General features: G+C 36.3%; 1 protein-coding gene across 2 annotated transcripts; it reads right to left on the minus strand.

Annotated features, from left to right (window-relative positions):
* Positions 1–221: 221 nt before the first annotated feature.
* Positions 222–19086, minus strand: uba6 (ubiquitin like modifier activating enzyme 6). Of its 2 annotated transcripts, none has more exons than XM_079847552.1 (32): positions 19019–19086; positions 16860–16942; positions 14164–14258; positions 13414–13442; positions 11985–12079; positions 11628–11739; positions 11413–11493; positions 11213–11335; positions 10844–10967; positions 10654–10757; positions 10506–10568; positions 10329–10405; positions 9475–9541; positions 9246–9389; positions 7738–7805; positions 6871–7030; positions 6692–6769; positions 6422–6603; positions 6225–6330; positions 6044–6133; positions 5208–5288; positions 4999–5127; positions 4753–4804; positions 4601–4664; positions 4403–4472; positions 4178–4249; positions 3343–3466; positions 3047–3240; positions 2821–2948; positions 2638–2725; positions 1082–1176; positions 222–879 (listed from the first exon to the last, which is right to left on the minus strand). In XM_079847552.1, the coding sequence occupies exons 1-32, from the start codon at positions 19073–19075 to the stop codon at positions 729–731; spliced, it is 3186 nt and encodes a 1061-aa protein (XP_079703678.1). In that variant the 5' UTR covers positions 19076–19086; the 3' UTR covers positions 222–728. The 2 variants fall into 2 exon arrangements, with proteins under 2 accessions (XP_079703678.1, XP_079703679.1); XM_079847553.1 differs by lacking the exon at positions 19019–19086 and adding an exon at positions 17864–17940.
* Between the last annotated feature and the right edge of the window lie 68 nt (positions 19087–19154).

A 19154-nucleotide genomic window follows, 5' to 3' on the forward strand; every position in this document is an offset into this window, starting at 1 on the left:
ATGTCTATATCACTGTCGATTACGTAGAGTCTCATCCTTTAAGCTTTGTCGCTCAAGTAGAAGCGTTTTTTGTAGCAAATGGGTACAAGGATACTATAAACTATAGCACCCTCTAGTGGCACTAAAAAATGCATTTTGCATTGTAGGTGTAACATCGGAAGCAATTAGCTTTACCTCATCTGTTTTTGCAAAAAGCTAAGATCACGAAGAACCTGACAGCCACATTCAGGGGAAAGCAGTTGTGAAGCATCGCTGAATGCCAATGATAAACATTTTAAACCAGAGGTGAAATCTTTGGTGTTTATGTTGCTTACAGTGACTGACAACTTCTCAAACCCTAATATCCTCCTAAAACATGTGCAAATAAATTACAGCTGATTCATGATGAATGTTCTTCTTTTACAAGCCCTCTATTGATTTTTTTACAGAGTCCTCTCCTAGTTTAAAAGACTAACATAGAATAATAAGCCCTGGGGAAGTTGTGTAAACACTTTCTTTTTTGTTTTGCTCTGAAGAGCATTCATATTATAACCATTATTATTATTATTGTCACTTTGAAGCACAATATAATTATCTTAAGGCATCTGCACAGACAATGCGGTGCAATAAAATAATAAACCAGTAGAAAACAAAAATTCACTATGTACATTGAGTCAGATCAAGTGCTACTCCACTTGTGGTCCACAGAGCAAGAGGGAGGAGAGTTTGTAAGAGTGTGTGTGTTCGTGTTAGGCCGTCTCGCCACTCTCAGTTTCTCGACTGAAGTAATAGCGCACTGGGGGACCGGGCAGATCTTCGTCACCATCCACCTCAGGGGCAAATGATACGGTAAGGTCAACGTACTTCCTGCCTGATGAAGGTTTGATCAGTTTATGCATTCTGCAAGGAGAAGACAAATAGAGATATTGTTATGTATAATGCATAAAAAATCCACAAAGCATCGTGCATCATTTTTCTAATTGCATATGATGATAGTCGTCGCACAGAAATTACACACATTAGCTGAAACACGTAAGATTTTACAGGGTAAGATTATTTTTATAATCAAAGTAAAATAGGCTATTTTACAGTTGGGCCTTACGTCAGTTTGAGTCTTTTGTTATGGCCCGGCATAACCGGCACATACAGCATCTTCACTCCGTGAACAACCATAGTGGGCTCAATTCCGTACTTCTCCTGAAATGAAGCATAAAACCTGTTTGTTCCTGTGTACTAAGCAATAATTCAGTCATTCTTAACAAATTAATTACATATCTTAAATGTAATTTTAGGAGACTTGTTAAAAAAAAAAAAAAAAAAATCATGTTTATGTATTTTTTAGATTCACCAAGGCTCCATTTATTTGATCAAACCAGTTCTGTAGTAACATATTACAATTTAAAAAACAGTTTTCTTTTTTAAGATTTTTTATTTATTCCTGATGGTAAAGCTGAATTTTCAGCATCATTACTCCAGTCTTACGTGTCAAATGATCCTTCAGAAATCATGCTGATTTGTTGCTCAAGAAACATTGGTAACACTTTATTTTACAGTGCCCTTGTTACATATGTTACATGTACTTACCATAGTAATAACAGTAAACTATGCATAATTACATGCAACTAACCCTCAACCAAACCCTAATCCTACCATAACTCTATAGTAAGTACATGCAGTTGCTTAATATTACTCAGTACTTCACTGTAACAATGACACCTTAAAATAAAAGAGTGTAACCGAAACATTTCTTACTGTGTGCTGCTTAATATTTTTGTGGAAACCATGATTCATATTTTCATGGTTCATCATTTTAGATAAATAGAAAGTTTTAAATAGATTTTTTTTGTAACAAATGTAAAAGTCTCTTTACTGTCACTTTTGATCAAATGAATGCATCCTTGCTGAATAAAAGCATCAATTTCTTAAATAAAAAAATCTTACCGACCCCAAAATTTGAACAGTAGAGTCAATTTTATGTGAGGTTAATTTTAGAAAAGTGTTTCAAACGTGCAGTTACATTGCTGTTTCAATGAAGTTCAGGTTTAGAAAAAGTTTTTTTTTTAATTATCTGTAAAATACACTATTATTTCTATCACATTAAGAATTATGGTTAAAATGCTTAAAAGACTGCTAAATTTGTCAGCAGACAATGATATTTTGACACATTCTGGGAGATTCAAAATTTGTATATTTTATATTCACTCCCATAATACATTTCAGAGTGTAAGCAGTTGTTTAATCCATAGTTGGGGTATTATCTACTTTCAAAAAGTAATTTTTGGTACAGTTGGTCTCTGAAAAATTGTGTCATTACTTACTCGCCCTCAAGTTGTTCCAAACCTGTATGAATTTCTTTCTTCTGTTGAACACAAAAGAAGATATTTTAAAGAATGTCGGAGACTAAACAGTTGATGGACCCCATTGACTTCCATAGTAGGAAAAAAAAATACTATGGAAGTCAATGGGTGCCATCAACTGTCTGGTTACCAACATTCCTTAAAATATCATCTTTTGTGTTTAACAGAAGAAAGAAACTCATACAGGTTTGGAACAACTTGCGGGTGAGTAAAAAATGACAACATTTTTTGTTTTCTGGTGAACTATCCCTTTAAAGTGCCTTTGACATTATTGACATTCAGGCTCAAAAGTGGTACTCACCCTTACTGCGCTGATGAAATCAGACAAGGTAAAGTCCTCGTGACCGAAGATAGTCCAACGGTCCCAGATGGAAAAGGAGATGTCATCTCTGGTGAAAACAAAAAGATCAAATTATACGAAGATAAGAAACGCATATCTATTCATTTTTACAAGTGCCAATCTGTGCATGAGTGTTGCTGCTACCTGATCTGGGTTCTCTTGACCGGAGCGGTTTCTGTGAGCACCATGACTGGAATTGCCAGGTTGAAGAAACAGTTTTTAAACAACTCAAATCCATAACCACCAGCAACTTTTACCAACTCAATTGACACCTACAAAGAATGAATAATAACACAATCATAAATACACAAAGCAAAGGACTAAACACAACAGGAATCTTCATAGAAAATATTTTTATTGTATTTCTCACCAGTCCTGCGACGGCAGCTGTAGATGTGGCGATAGCAGGGATGATTTTGCCAGCAATTCGTTTGGTTTGTAGTCTGTCAGCGGCCTCGATGGCATACATGTGAGCTCGCAGAGCCGACGCCGACGCTACAAAATCCATGTGTCCGTTTGAGTCATCATCCTTTTCAAAGAACAGCGGAGTCATACGTAGCCTCTCTAAAGACAAAAAATGAAAGGAAAGGATACAAAATAAGAGGAAAAAGTGTTTGGAAATGTTGGGTATCTTGGTTTAGAGTATGTGGATGAGAATCAACAAACCAGGTGTTATAAAGCTGGAGCTGATGGCCTCCTGTAGCTGTGAGATCGCTTCTCTCTCCTCTTCACTGCTCACTGTCATTTTCAAATGATCAGGCTTCTTAACAGACTCATCTGTCTCTATATGCTGATACAAATACAGACGCTTAGTAGTTAGTTTCTTAAAGGGGAAGAGAGCAATTTCCCCACCACTGGTAGCAATTTTTTTAATTGGTTGTCTATTAATATATGCATCAAATGAATGTCTTTGTCTGCTGCATTTTGCACCATAAGTGATGCTTATTTTATGATGCCATTGCAACTATAAGGGGAAGAAATCAGTAAAGATCTAGCGATTTGATTTGAAATCAATATTTTGGTCATATTTTGACAAAAATAACAATTCTATATGCATAGAATCCCAAACTTTTTTTATTCCGGCAAACCGCTTTTAAAATATTTACTTGAAGTACCTCCTGAAATTCAATACATTTGCATAACACATTCCTGTTATGGCAAATCTTCATGTTACATGATCCTTAAGAAATCATTCTAATGTGCTGATTTGGAGCTCAATAAACATTTCATATTATTATTAATGTTGAAAACAGTTGCACTGCTATTTTTGTGGAAACCGTGATACATTTTTCAACAACTTTCATAAATAGAAAGTTCAATGTACTGACCGTTTTGTACAGTTAAACAAAAGGAAAAGTTTCTTGGTAAGAAAAAAAATATCTCAATAGTTAACATTTAAACAACTCAAAATTAGGTTGTGTTTAATTGATACATCACAGACAAACATTATCAATAGTGACTGAATACTAAATACATAAATAACTGGTGAGAGAACACATACCTTTTCAGCTGGTTTGTATTCGGGAACCTCCACTTCAGCTAAAACACTTTGAACAGCCTCATAGGAAAGTTGCTATGAATTATTCAACAGCACATAAGAAAAATCAACAACAAAACGTTAAAGAAATTAATTCAAGAATTGTATTCAGATACCACACAATTAAAAAAAGAAAAAAAGAAAACAGACCCAGACTGAGATGTTGAAATGTAAAAAAAAATTTTTTACCTCTTCTGAATATGGAATTTTATAAATTCCAGCAAAAAGGCGAGCTGCGCTGACAACAAAACCAAAATGCCTGATGTAGGAGAAAGACATTTTTTCATGAACTTCCACACATTACATCTTTTTATTTTTTTTAAATCTCATTTCTCTCCATCACTGTGAGTAACAGTCTATAAACAGAATATTTACTCAGATACTCACAGTGGGTCACTGAGATCAAACTCTATAGGAGAAGGCGGCCGTTTGGGAGACTGCCAGAACAGACCTGACAAAAAGAGGAAAAAACACTTTTCGTGACTCTATTGGCTTTTAATACAGCTCCTCTGCACAAGAGAGCAAATCATGAGACTTACTGCCGTCTTTTAGCCGTGTGTCCAGTGGAAATGAGTGAAGTAGTTGTAATGCCTGAAATATTAAAGTAGAAATGAGACATGTCGTGTAAACATTGCACATACACGCTTTATTTCAATGAGAAATATACTACTATAATATAAAGCATTTAAAAGCATTATAACTATTATATAAATACCTTTACATGGCAAAAATAATAGCAGTCATTAGTACAAGATAAACACTATTAACTTCTGCAGGACAGTTACCTTTCTTTTGAAGTACTTGTCGAATTTGAGTCGAGCGAGAGCTATACAGTGATTCCATTGAGTAGGTCTCCGACTCAACAACTTAATGACCTGAAATGATCCTTCCATACTCTCCCCAGCCATCATCCTCTGCACACACAAGCAATGAAATTAAACTACAACAAGGCTAAATTAGTCTGTTTAGGTAAGCATGTAGTATATATCCTCACCTGTAACACATCCTGAGGTGATGAATGACTCTGCCAGAACATGTTGTAAATGGAGGGTTTGTGGGAGTAAGAGCTCTCAAACTATATACAACAAAAACAAGACCACAAATCAGATCACTCGCAGCATATTTCCAAGCACTGTTAGGAGTTCTAAGGAGATCCAGTCGAACTGATTATATCTAAGCTTTTTTTTTTAGTCGTTTTTGACCAACTATTAGAAATTATGTTTAAAACTTGGTGACCTTCTTAAATGTACAATCTGAACAAACAAAAAATGGATTTCATTTAATGAGTTTAAGTTGTCATAAAAGTCACACCGTGGCTGTTTGTGGTGAAAATTGACCAACCATTGGAAATGAAAGTAAAATACGCTAAAACAGAGCAATTGTTTTTAATGTGTTGAAAAGGATCACACAGAAATTAAGAAGTGAGCCATCAAGAGTGCAAAATATTCACAAAGGAGGGTTAATGAGGGATTCTTTAATTAAGGATTCTTTAAAATGAAACTTCTTTTAACTATGTCTATATTAAAACATGTATCGCTCTAAACCTCTCATTTCCGAGAGCTACTCTGCTCTGATTGGTCAGACATCCCAGTCTGTTGTGATTGGTCTACCACTTACAGCGCACCGGAAACAAAACCCCTATTGCCATATTTGAATTTCAACTTTTAGGAGACAATAGCACTTTAATCTTTACAATTTTGCAGACATTTTACATTCACAAACAGCAATATTACACACTATATATATGCTATATACACAGTTATATCCACACATTGAAAAATCAGCCTAAATTTACGCCTGGTAATGTATGTAAGAGTGTGTGTTACTGACCTTGTCTCTGGCCCACTGTATGGTGTGTTCAATGACAGCAGGAAAAGACTTTAGAGTGCAAAACGGAATCTCCTCCTCCGGTGGGTCTCTCTAAGAAACACAACCACAGTTGAGAAAAAAACATGGGACAATGGATACACAAACTGACACACAGCCCATATAAACACATATACACACTCACATGGCTGTTGTAGGACTCAGTGAGGTTTGGGATGATGATCTCAGTGTGTCCTTTCGTACCCATAGTACCCGAGTCTAACAGAGCTTTCTGATTGGATACGCTCCGACTGCGAGTTCACAAAAGAGCCATAAAAGAATGTGCAATGAAGAACACTATATACATTGAAAAAATGAATTCTGATGTTAATCATGGATTACCTATCCACATATCTCCGAGCCTCCACGTTGTCCAGTGCGGTGACCACCAGGTTGAGGCGGGAGAAGAAATCATCACTATAAATGTCCTCTGTAGCAGGATATACTTTATTCAGATGAGCATCTATTTGGAGCTCTGGGTTAATTTCTAATGTAGCGGCTGCTGCTGTAGTGCTCTTTGGCTTCTACAGAGAGGGAGGAAAATGGGCAAAAAAGAAATGAGAAGTAATCCATGAATGAAAGAGCGAAAAAACTATCAAATTAATAAGATACCTGTATGTGGTGTGGTCTGAAGAGAAACTGCCGGTTGAGGTTGGATTTCTCAATCAAATCTGGATCAGTAACGCAAATCTAGGAATTCAAAAAATGCATTCTAAGAATTGTACAAACTTTCCATTACTCAAGTAAGTGAGAAGAGAAAAAAATGAGTCCTGTCAGATGTATATCCCCACCTCTCCTGAGCATCTGTTCAATCCCACACCCAAAAGTGCCAAATTCTTCAGCATCTCACAGCCAATAGCACCACATCCCACCATAAAGACCCGAAAACTGTGCAGTTTCAGACACAGCGACTCGCCGATACACGCCCTCAATGCATCGTACCGATCACCCCTACAAGCACACGTCAAAAACAACATTTAAAGCAGTGATCCTTAACCTTTTTGACTCCAAGCTCCTCATTGTCCACAACAATATTTGAAGGCTCCATGATTTTTCCAGTTGTTCAAGATTTACTGGATAAAGATTAAGGGTACTTTTTTTTTTTTTACTCACTAATTCCTACCTGAAAAAAATATTTTATAGCTTGGCATAAGAAAAAAAAAAAAGTATATTCATTTATTAAAAAATGTCCATGGAGGTAAACGATTTTATTAATTCAAAATGACCTTTCCAGGTCTAGAAGTAACATAAAATTAGGCTACCTCATTTTTCAAGTGAGAACCATGGTTCTTCAACGCCAAAAAACAAAACAAAAAAGTTGTTGAGTTGAATAAAAAAACAAAACAATCATGATCCTTAATTTTGGCTTATTTTAAAGCTTTTTGTCTTCTTTAAAATAATCTGAAGTCATTTTGAGGCCTTTTGTAAGTTTGCTGTGGCCCCATGGTTGAGAACCACAGATTTAAAAGAATTTCGACAATGAATAAATGATGACAGAATTTGCATTTTTGGGTGAACTAATTCTTTTAAGACAATTTCTGAATTAAAATGTAAATGTTTGTAGGTCAGAAAGAACAAAAGTACATCAAGAGATGTTACCAGTCTCAAAATGCTGTAGAAATATATGAACTAACAAAACAAGATCGCTTCACACTCACCTTGGGGCAAATTCCTCAGCAGGAAGAGATTGGAGGGGCTGAACCACCTCAACTGCATCGAGATAAAACTGTATAAACACACATATAAGAAAGAATAAATACCATCTCTTCATATTAATGCCATAATAATGGCACTACCCTTTAAAAGTTTTAAGTCAGTAAGGTATTTTTTTTTTTTTTTTTATACAAAATAAATACTTTTATTTAGCAAAGATATATTAAACTGATCAAAAGTGACAGCAAAGACATTTAAATTGTTACTTTCATTCTTTTGAACTTTTGAACCATCAACATTGATAATAATAAGAAATCTAATGTTTCTTGAGCACCAAATCAGCATATTAGAATTACTTTGTGGTTTAATATTTTTAAATGTATTGAAATTAATTTTAAATTATTATAAAATATTATAAAAATAGAAAAAATTCAATTGCAATAATATTTAACAACATTATTGTTTTTTTCTGTATTTTTTTTCAAATAAATGCAGTCTTGGTGAGTATGAGAGACTTCTTTCAAAAACATTAAACAAGCTGTCTGGCGAATATCTCGACATGGATGAAGGAACATCACCTTCAGCTCAACCGGCAAAGACTGAGCTTCTAGTCCTCCCTGCCAATCCATCTCTACAACACGACTTCACTATCCAGCAAGAATCATCATCAATCACCCCATCAAGGTCAGTCAGAAATCTTGGAGTAACGTTTGATAACCAGCTGACCGCTCGATCATGCAGGTTTGCACTGCACAACATCAGGAAGATCAGGCCTTTCCTTACTGAGCATGCTACACAACTTCTCGTCCAGGCCCTGGTCATTTCTAGGCTTGATTACTGCAATGCTCTTCTGGCTGGACTTCCATCATGTGCAACTAAACCTCTACAAATGATTCAGAATGCTGGAGCTCGTCTTGTCTTCAATGAGCCCAAAATGGCCCACGTCACTCCTCTGTTCATCTCTCTGCACTGGCTACCTCTCGCTGCTCGTATCAAGTTCAAGGCATTGACGCTTGCTTACAGATCTATCAGAGGCTCAGCTCCCTCCTACTTTCACTCACTCCTACGAGTCTACATCCCTACCAGAAGCCTACGATTGGTCATAGAGTGACGTCTTGTGGTTCCATCACAGAAAGCCACATAATCACTTTCCAGAACATTCTCATTCACAGTTCCATGCTGGTGGAACGCTCTCCCCACCCTCATCCGGAATGCAGAATCCCTGACAACATTCAAAAGACAGCTGAAAACCCATCTCTTCCGTGAGCACTTAACCGCATAAAAAAAAAATAAAAAGAAACCTTTCCCTTTAAAACCTCACTTATCGGGCTTATGCTACTCTGAATAATGCCCGACCTTCGTATTTTGAGCACTTCTTGCGTTGTTTTTGCCTCTTCATGATGACTCGCTTAATTTAGTCCTAATTTGTAAGTCGCTTTGGATAAAAGCGTCTGCTAAATGACTAAATGTAAATGTACTTGAAAGACAAAAGAACATCTGACCTTTGACTTACCCATTGCTGAAGAGGGGAAAACTTTCCAGTGAGAGCCTTTAAAACCTCCTGACTAGCGATACCACCCACCGCTGCCGCAAGAGGAGAGAGACATCCCCTCGCACAGCGCGACACACACCTCACCAGATCCTGGTTTATGCATACCTGACAACACACATTTGAAATTAAAAGATGGAAGTGTGAAGATGTGCAAAACAGGATGGGACTGAGTGTTTGTAAAAACACTGACTTTGTTTTTAAGTGTTTTGCTGATCTCCTCTGTGAACTTCAGGAGCAGCTCAGCATCCTGCAAACAACTACACACAGAAGAGGAAAATAACACATCACAATTTTAATTATCCATGTCAATCATAATTAGAGAGAGATAAAAAAAAAAGAGAGAATTTAAAAATGCAACATGCAATTTGTCTGTCCACAATGAATGAGAAATGACAGCCAATTAGAAAATATTTGATGTTTAATGTACAATTATTGTATGTGGAACCACAATTTTTACCAGTTTTGGGCGGGTCTATTCAGCACAATGTTGCATAAATAGAAATTAGCGATGCAACGAAACCAAAATTTAAGATTCCATTTAGCCAGAAAAGTAAAACTGAAAAAAGTTTTGGTAATTGAATTTGGGTAGTTAAACTCTGTATGCTGTTCAGGGTGCCGTCTTAACTCATCCAGAAAAGTTCAAACAGACAAGACAACACAGAATTCCAGAAAAAAATAAAACATTTCATTTAGGTCCCTATCAAATTATTTATTATATTTTTAACTTTTTTTTTTTTTTTTATTAAAAAGTTTTATGAATTCAATTGGTTATACATGCTTTTGACTATTAAAACGGAATATGGGAAGAAAAAAAATACATGTTGTGTGTACGAAATAGACGCTGAAACAGTCAAAACACAAAAAACAATTTCGGTTGCTGAAATTTTGGTGCATCACTACTATAAACCAAACCCTCTAGCCCTGGTTGCTTTATCATGCCATGTCTAATGTAGGACAAAATCTATTTAAAACATAGTGATCTGCTATTGGTAAAGCTCGCTAGGTTTCTTAGGCACAGCTTGAAAGAGGAAAACAGTTATTTACCCGATGCTGGGGAGCCTAGCATGCTGTTCCAGGAAAGCATCCAAAGCTAACATGATAGTATGGAGCAGCAGAGGGACCTGAATGGATAGGGTACATTTTTTTTAAGACAAAAAGTGACTGATTCTCATGTCAATAAAAATAACTGGACTTCAACAATGAGAGAGCCCTGTGTTTGACCTCGGGTTTACTGAAGTCTGGAGTGAGGAGCCGAGGATCAGATAACTGCTGCTCCATTGTCTCCTAAACAGACCATAAATAAAGATAAGAATTACTCATTATACTTTAGCACTATTAAACAGACCAACTGAAGTTGGTGTTAACATACAAAGCTGAAGGTTTTGGGAATCTTGACCAGGCGGAAGATTCCTCCATGAGCATATGGCTGGAATGATGATGTATCTCCAATTGCAAAACTGTAGGGAGACAGAACTAAATACACACACATAGACAAGAGTGTTAAGTACGTCAGCAGGGTACATCATTGCGCATGATGAAGGTAGAGTTTGTGTTCATACCTGTAACTTGGTGTGTGGAACTATTGAGTTCACTCATGCCATTGATCTCTTTAAAACACACACTCTGCCCAGTCTGGAGGCCGTGTGTTCGGCTGTCCATACACGTCACAACACCAGGGCTCCCCTGTGATTGGATGCCAAGCAGGAAGTTAAAAAGCGACCCATATCACAGAATTGAGCATTTCAGATTAAGCTCAGCATTCAGGCTATGCATCTGTCCACACTCGTTGTATGTGCGTAGACTACATATGATGGTATCGTTTTAATCAAACCCAACATGCCAAGTGTGAACACACCCTAAATGTGACAAAAGAAAGGATAACATGCCAAAGGTAATGTGAAGGTGAGACAGTGAGGTGCTTTCATTACCTGGCTGATGTTTTGGATGAAGACTTCTTTTGGTTCTTCTCCAGTAGGGTCAGACACCTCAAACGTCTCCCCAAAGTCACAGAACACTCGCGAGCAGATCCCAAAAATATCACAGCCAATGAACTGCACCAAAAACACATTTTTAAAGCATCAAAAAGAGAGTTATAGATATGTGCAAATATGTCTGGGAATATCTGTACCTTAATCGGAGGCTGCAGAGAGTGGCAGAAATGGTTGATTCGTTTCTGTAAGCTCAGCTTTGTTTCTGTTAGTACTACACACTAAAGAAATAAATACAAGAATAGACACATTAAGTATGATAAGTATGAACATAAAGAATAATCTAATTGGAATAATGATAAATTATGTAAAATGATTGTTGCACTTTGAACTTGGAGTTTTCATGGAGACTGACCTGGTATCTCTTCAGGAAGCAGAGGTCAGTGCTTTCATCCAGGACATCAGTGGACACACTGACCTGAACATATGGGTTTAACTCAGCCACTCGCGAATGGACAGCCTCCACCCTTAGAGAGAGAGAAAATCATTGCTTTATTGAAAAAAAAAATAAAAAAAATAGAAAACTAACAACCTAGAGTCGGATAAGGCCACAGAGGTCTTAACATTATTAAGGGTGGATGTGACCAAAATCTTATGAGAAATATATATATATATATATATAATCTCACAATTTAGTTATTTTCTTCTGGAAATTCAATCCAAAAAAGGGATTGAATTCAGTCTGCTTGTAACAAAAGTAACTTTAGTGTACCTTTTCTTCTGGCTTTGCACATCCTCCTCTCTGATGAAGAAGTTGGTGCCCAGATCCCAAACTTCACATCGCTTACTGTCATGAAGGGTGACTGCCTACAAACACAAATGTGCAAATCTCATAACACGGTCATAACACTACTGAAAAGTAACTGCTCAGCAAATAGTCCAAGTAGCCTATAACAGTAAAAAGGGAATACACAATATACTATAGATAATAGGTGTTCAAAATTAATATAAATCACTATATAAACTTACAACTTCACTATACAACTTCTAAAGTTTGGGGTAAGTTTCTTAGAAAGAAATTATTCTAATTCAGCAAAGATGAATTAAATTGTTCAAAAGTGACAGTAAAGACATTACTAACGATACAAAAGATTTTTATTTCAATAATAAATGTTCTTTTGAACTCACGATTCATCAAAAAATCCTGGAAAAAATATATCAATGTTTTCAATATATCAATGTTTAATATTAAGCAGATATTAAGCAACTATTTTCAACATTGATAATAATAAGAAATTGTTCCTAAGAACCAAATCAGCATATTAGACTGATTTCTGAAGGATAATATGACACTGAATACTGGAGTGATAATGACTGCTAACAATAAGGATGCTTGTTTTTATTGTATTTATATTAGGGCTGTCAAACGATTAATCGCGATTAATCGCATCCAAAATAAAAGTTTGTTTTTACATAATATATGTGTGTGTACGGTGTATAATTATTTTCTATATATAAATACACACACATGCATGTATATATTTAAGAAATATTTGCATGTATATACTGTGTATATATATTTATATTATATATAAATATTTTATATAAATATTTTATATATAAATAACACATTTTTCTTAAATATATATGCATGTGTGTGTATTTATATATAGAAAATAATTATACTCCATACACACACACATATATTATGTAAACACAAACTTTTAATCGTTTTAAAACTGTAGGGAGACAGAACTAAATACACACACATAGACAAGAGTGTTAAGTACGTCAGCAGGGTACATCATTGCGCATGATGAAGGTAGAGTTTGTGTTATCGTTTGAATTAAACGTTTGACAGCCCTAATTTATATATATAAAAAATGCAGCCTTGGTAAGCATAAGAGACTTCTTTCAAACCGATAAATACAACTTTTGAACAGTAGTGTATTACAAAAAAAATTAAAAATGTAGCCATGATATTTTTTTGTATGCCAAGAAACCTGTATATAGACATTTTGATTACACTTTATTTTAAGGTGTCAGTATTACAGTGTAATTATACATTTAAGTACTAAGTAATAATAATTAACTACATGTACTTACTATAGGGTTAGAATTAGGATGAGGGTTTGGTTTAGAGTTAATTGCATGTAATTATGCATAAGAAGAAGAAAATTAAATCTAGACATTTATCTTACCTTCACTCCTGCCAGAACAATGTTTTTTGCTGCACAAGATGAGAGATTTTTGTTTAGAAATTAAGTGGTGTGAATTACAGCACTAAACACAAATTACAAAAAAATGGTTAAACTGTAGATGAAGAACATGGTATGAAATTTATAACTCATAGGATAAGGAAGCGATGAGCTTATTGGAGGAAAACCTAAAGAAAATACATATACATGAATCCTTGACATCTCAGATCATGATATACTAGAAACTAGATCCTTTTAACACCCTTGTACTAAGTATAGTCATTTACAATTTCTAGAGATTTTAAAGTCGGCAAGAAACGGAAGTTGTGATAGTCTTTTCTTCCATTTTGTGACGTATATCCGAGTGAAAGCTTCTCGATCAAGAAAAAAAAATGTAGGGTGGGACTTGACTTTGTCCAAGGGGAATTCATTGGATTGTTGTGGTTTGCGAGTGACAGGTTGTCCTCGCGCCAGTAAACACGTCATCAGAGAAGAGAAATCATTGATAGTGGAAGTTATTTTGAGTAAAGATTACCAGAACACATGCATTTATAAAAAATAAAAAATAATTTAAAAAAATTATATATATATAATTGGTTGGATATTGCATGGTTGGATAAATAATTTATAATAAATACTGCAATATTTGAAAAAAATTTGATTTTATGGTGACTTTAAAAGCATGTAAATAGGAAAACAATGAAATACAAATATGAAAAAAGTGGTGTATGGATGGACATTGGCACCACTCACCTATTTCCACTCCAAGAGCTCCCATTCCACTGACAAGCACAGAGGACTGGGCCATCTGCTGCATAGCACTGTCCCCCAGCACATACCGCTGCCGACTGCGCACACACACACACACGCACAAACAATTAGGAGCAGCAAAGTTGGATTGAATCTGATTCTTAAAGTGCCGCTATTATGCTATTTTAAAGTCTCCTAATTTTGTTTTGGTGGTCTCCTACAACAGGTTTACATGCATCAAAGGTCAAAAAACGGTTTCATTTTCTCATAATAAACATTGCACATCACCACATTTTTCAATGATTCTCAAAAGACTCCATGGATGAATCAATCTCTCTAAATCCCTCCTTTCCACAAGCTACTCTGCTCTGATTGGCCAGACAGCTCAGTCTGTTGTGACTGGTCTACCGCGTTCAGCGCGTATCGAAAAACAAAAACACCCATTGCCATAATTAAACTTCAGCTCCATCCGGAGGCTTCCTACAGCTCAGCGATTGTACACCGTAAACTAAAGACAGTAACGAACGATAATGTCGATTTTAACATATCAATCAAGACCATATGCTCACCATCAGCATTAACAAGTGTATGTCCATCAACAAACCGATGTGTATTTTTCTAATTTATTGCGGTGAACATGTGGAAACTGTATCAATAGCAGGCTAGAGCATACATTAGCCGAGCTCTAACGTGAATGAATGACTGATGTAACAAACGTTGGTAAAACACATCTTGCTCCATCCTTTATCTTTACTCAAAGTAGCGAGAACGACAGATGCATTAATAGGCAGTTTTAGGTCATAGTGGCCCACAATACACAATATAAAACACAAAACTAAATATTTTACATTCCGGTAGAAAATATATACATCAATAATTAGTCATACTTACAGGATGTGATTCTGAGGAGCAAATTAGGCCAAATAAACTGGGTAGGCTACTGACCCATCTTTACAGAGCAAGTGTTTTTTGCGAATACCGCATTGAACTTCGAGATTTGAGAAGCAGTCATCAGTAAAATGAAGGGAACACAGCAAAAGTTTGCGATTATATTGCTGTGGTATCGTGGTCAAGATTAATTTTAACCACTGATTCTTCACAGCCTCATCCTTTGGAAGTGAAAATAAACCCAATTTACTTTCACAGCGGAGAGCACAGCGTCTTGATGACATGATATCCACACGAACGAGCAAGATGTCCTGTCCACGCAAGAGCGTAGGCGTGCATTATGCAAATGTAGTAAGTTGTGACGTGTGAACTTCGCGAAAATAGATTCGAACTCTAAACGACTCGTTTAAGCCGACTCTTTTTTTTTTTTTTTAGATAAACTAACTTTATGTAAGATGCACTTTCAGCTTTACAACTTTGCAGACTGTTTACATTCACGTACAGCTACATTACACACTGCATGAAAGGTAATTTTCAAAAATCCATAATAGGGGCACTTTAACTAATCAGACTCTATACATGACAGAAAGCAAAGCCTGTCTAAGTGGCCCGGTTTACACCTGGTATTAAGTGTTTTTCTGATAAGATCTCAAGTAGACCAGGGAGACACATTCCCGTTTACACCTGGTGTTTTAATTGGTCTCTTTTGTTCACTTTCTACCACTTCTGTCCTGCTTTCAAGGGGAGGGTTTATGGGCCGGTAAATGTATGAGCCTTTTCAGATGTTTTGATCTAATGGATGAAATAACCTTGCACAATTTACATATGAAAGCGTCTGGAGACAACGGAAAAACATACGGAGAGCATTGGCTTTCGTTCCTGCTCTGATAGCTGCAAGTGCAAGCCCATGCAAAACACGGTGAGTGCGTGTTAGAAATCACGGAAGTGTTCTACCTCTGGAAGTGGGCGAAAGTGGAAAATGTTTTAGACCCCAATTACACCTGTGATTAACGTAATCCACTTATGATCCGATCGACCAAACGCATCTTAAAAGGGTCATGTGATGCGATTTCTTGTTTTCCTTTTTCTTTAGTGTGTTGTTTGTGTGCATGTATAAGATCTGCAGAGCTACAACGCTCAAAGTGTCAAACCTAAAGAGATATTCTTTGTAAAAGTTAAGGCTCAGCCACGCCTTCCTAAAACACTTTGTTCAAACACGACCCCAGAGATCTTCGTCAGTATGTGGTGGCAGAGATTCATAACACCGCCCAAATGTACACGCAAAGAAAGAAGGCGTAACTTTTATTCTCGGTGTTATTATTGCCGGCGGCGCCTCCATGTCGTGGAGAAACTGTGTTTTTTGTTGCAAAAGCCAAACTACTTTTGTTCTTGCAAAGTGGATCGATCAGTTTGGTCATTGCATTTTCCGGTTCAAATTCGGGCTCGAATTGATAAGGTAGTGCCGACATTATCACCTGTCATTATTGCTTTGGGAGCTGATGTTCCACATATGGTGAGGGGCGTGACATTTCCGTCACACGCTTAAGGTTTTTGTGCCAATCAAAGCACACCGCGCTTTTCAGAACAATGAGCTTTGTAAAAATCGAGCCGTTTCAGAAAGGCAGGGCATAGAGAAGCAACAATAATGTACAGTGTGTGTAAAATAATGACTTTTTTTAACCTAAAACCGCGTTAACACATTGCATTAAACCAAATACACAAAATAATGTTCTTTTTAGAACCATCATGACCCCTTTAATACCAGGTGTAAACAGGGCCAGAGTGTTTCAGCTTCAGTATTTACAGTGTACCTGTACAGAGAATCATCTATATCCATGGAGTCGGCCATAGTGGGAAGGGGAGAGGGGGTGTCCAGGTGTTCCTCTGTAAGATTCTGTAGGAGAGATAAAGAGAATCTATTCAGTGCTGACAATTGAAGTTTACAGCTGCAAACTTCCTTTTGTCAAAGATCTGGGTATGTGACTCACGCATGTTACTTTTCAGACCCTTTTGACAGACATTATCTACAGTAGCCATACATCAACATGACCTGCTCACGAGCACCTCAGGAGGACTGGCAAAACAATCTGTAAAGCGGTTCGACTGATTCATTCAAAAGAACCGACTCAAAAGAACGATTCATGGGCAAATCTCTATGGCTTAATTAAACATTTTAGAAAAAATATACTGACAACAGAAACCATGACTTTTAAAACTGTACTCATTTCCATAACTTTTCCAGCCGTTAGATGACACCATTTTAAAATCCCCTGCCTGATATGTCCCGGTTTTCCTTGAGCAGTTTAGCCCTGAATGACTTGACAATTAATTCTGCTTGCAGTGCCAGTTCGGTTTTATGCATCGTCATGCTTCACATAACTTACATATACTTATGAAATAATCAACACATTATGACTTTCTAAAAAAGCAATATTTTTTGAGCACTGGCACACGAAATTACAGATATAACGTGTATAATATCCTCTATATAAAGACGACAGGCTCTAAATGAAGATCTGAAAACAATATAAATCACATTATCACAAAAATATTTCATATTTAATTGTAGATCGTTAAACATGTAATAAAATCATCAGTTCATCATATTGCTTACTCATATCTATGTATCATTAGCACATCGGCTAACTGAGCTGTTCACAAAATTTGCTTATCTGATCTGTTTAACTGTAAACAAATCAATCAAATCTGCAGGCACGACTCAGCCAAATACGCCTTTACGGCTGTGATTGCTTGATTTCAGTGAGTCGTGGTTTAAAGTAAGGTCTGTAGCATAGAAAGAGAGTGTATTAGCTACCTGTCAATGTGCGCTAGGAACGGGACGGGAGCAGCACACTTCTTCTACTGCGCGTGCGCGCTGGGGTTTCGTGATGGGAAACTATCTACCGCCACCTAGTAGAATGGGTTACTCAGAATCACTTATTGACAAGTATACACTACATACACTCATAAAAAAATTATGTCTTGGTGACAAAAGATGCTCTCAGTGCACAGAAACAACAACAATAATATACAGTAGCCTAGCCTAACTTAAGGACTACAGATAGTAAAAAAAAATAAAAAAAAGATAAGTGAATAAAGAATTTTTGCATGCATGTTTATCTCAGTTTTTGATTCGCCATGACATGGTTGCCTTTTATAATGTGTTTATTGTTCAATATATATATATATATACAATTTTATTTTATTTTATTTTTTAAAGTGCAAAAAGAAAATGGTCATTTTTAAACAGCTCAGTATTCTGATAAAATATTCAAGCACCTTATACATTTAGCAATAAACTTCTTGAAATATCTAGTTGGTCAGAGGATTTTGTGAAAAAGGACAATAGGCCTTTTCATGCTGTTTAATATAGTTGGCATGTTTGATGTGCATTCATTATACTCATCTGGTGTTTCAGCATGAGACACAAAAAGTTGTTTGTGCTGACCTATCAAACCTGAACCAGAAACATTCGCGCGCACACACACACACACACACACACACACACATTTTAACTCACATTTCCATAGAAGTGGAGCAGCCTTGAACTGCTACCCCAGCAAATGATATTTAAAATCAGATCTTGCACAGATGGTTTTAACACATAGGCCTACAGAAACACACATAAGACCACAGTCCTAAATTAGTTTGTTTTCTTTCTCTTTTGTCATTTTTGATTGATGTGCTTATAAGTTAATGTCTTTAGATAAATCACTTTTCAAAATTTCAATTAATTGTTTATATTTCTTTTTCATATGATATATATTTAAGTGTTTTTCAAAATTCATTGCTTTTCATGGGCCTACACTTGCCCATTATTTGCTTGAGACCCTGATTAATGATTGACTGAAACAAAATCAATAGCCTACAATTGATACCAGAAATTGAGACACACACATTCAATGTGCTAGTGATTAGTTATGGTACTTTGGAATGTAAAACAAATAAACAAACAAAAAACATATCTTACATATTTGCTCCCAGGCTCGTGTTGTGTGGAGAGAGAGAGGTAGGCTACATGACCCATTGGTTTCCTCCCCCTAAACTGTCCACACACTGCACTTGCTGCCGCTTCCAGCCTCTGTCATCCTTTACCAAAGATCTCT

This window comes from Squalius cephalus (assembly GCF_949319135.1).
Source record: "Squalius cephalus genome assembly, chromosome: 2".
Lineage (NCBI taxonomy): Eukaryota > Metazoa > Chordata > Actinopteri > Cypriniformes > Leuciscidae > Squalius > Squalius cephalus.

Excerpts from the sequence above, each read along its gene's own strand:
- uba6 (XM_079847552.1), bottom strand. The coding sequence starts at position 19,075 with ATGGGTCATGTAGCCTACCTCTCTCTCTCCACACAACACGAGCCTGGG. Across the intron at positions 14,259-16,859 it reads ATAGATGATTCTCTGTACAG|TCGGCAGCGGTATGTGCTGG; the intron begins GTACACTGTAAA and ends GTGTGTGCGCAG. Across the intron at positions 10,968-11,212 it reads TCATCCAAAACATCAGCCAG|GGGAGCCCTGGTGTTGTGAC; the intron begins GTAATGAAAGCA and ends ATCCAATCACAG.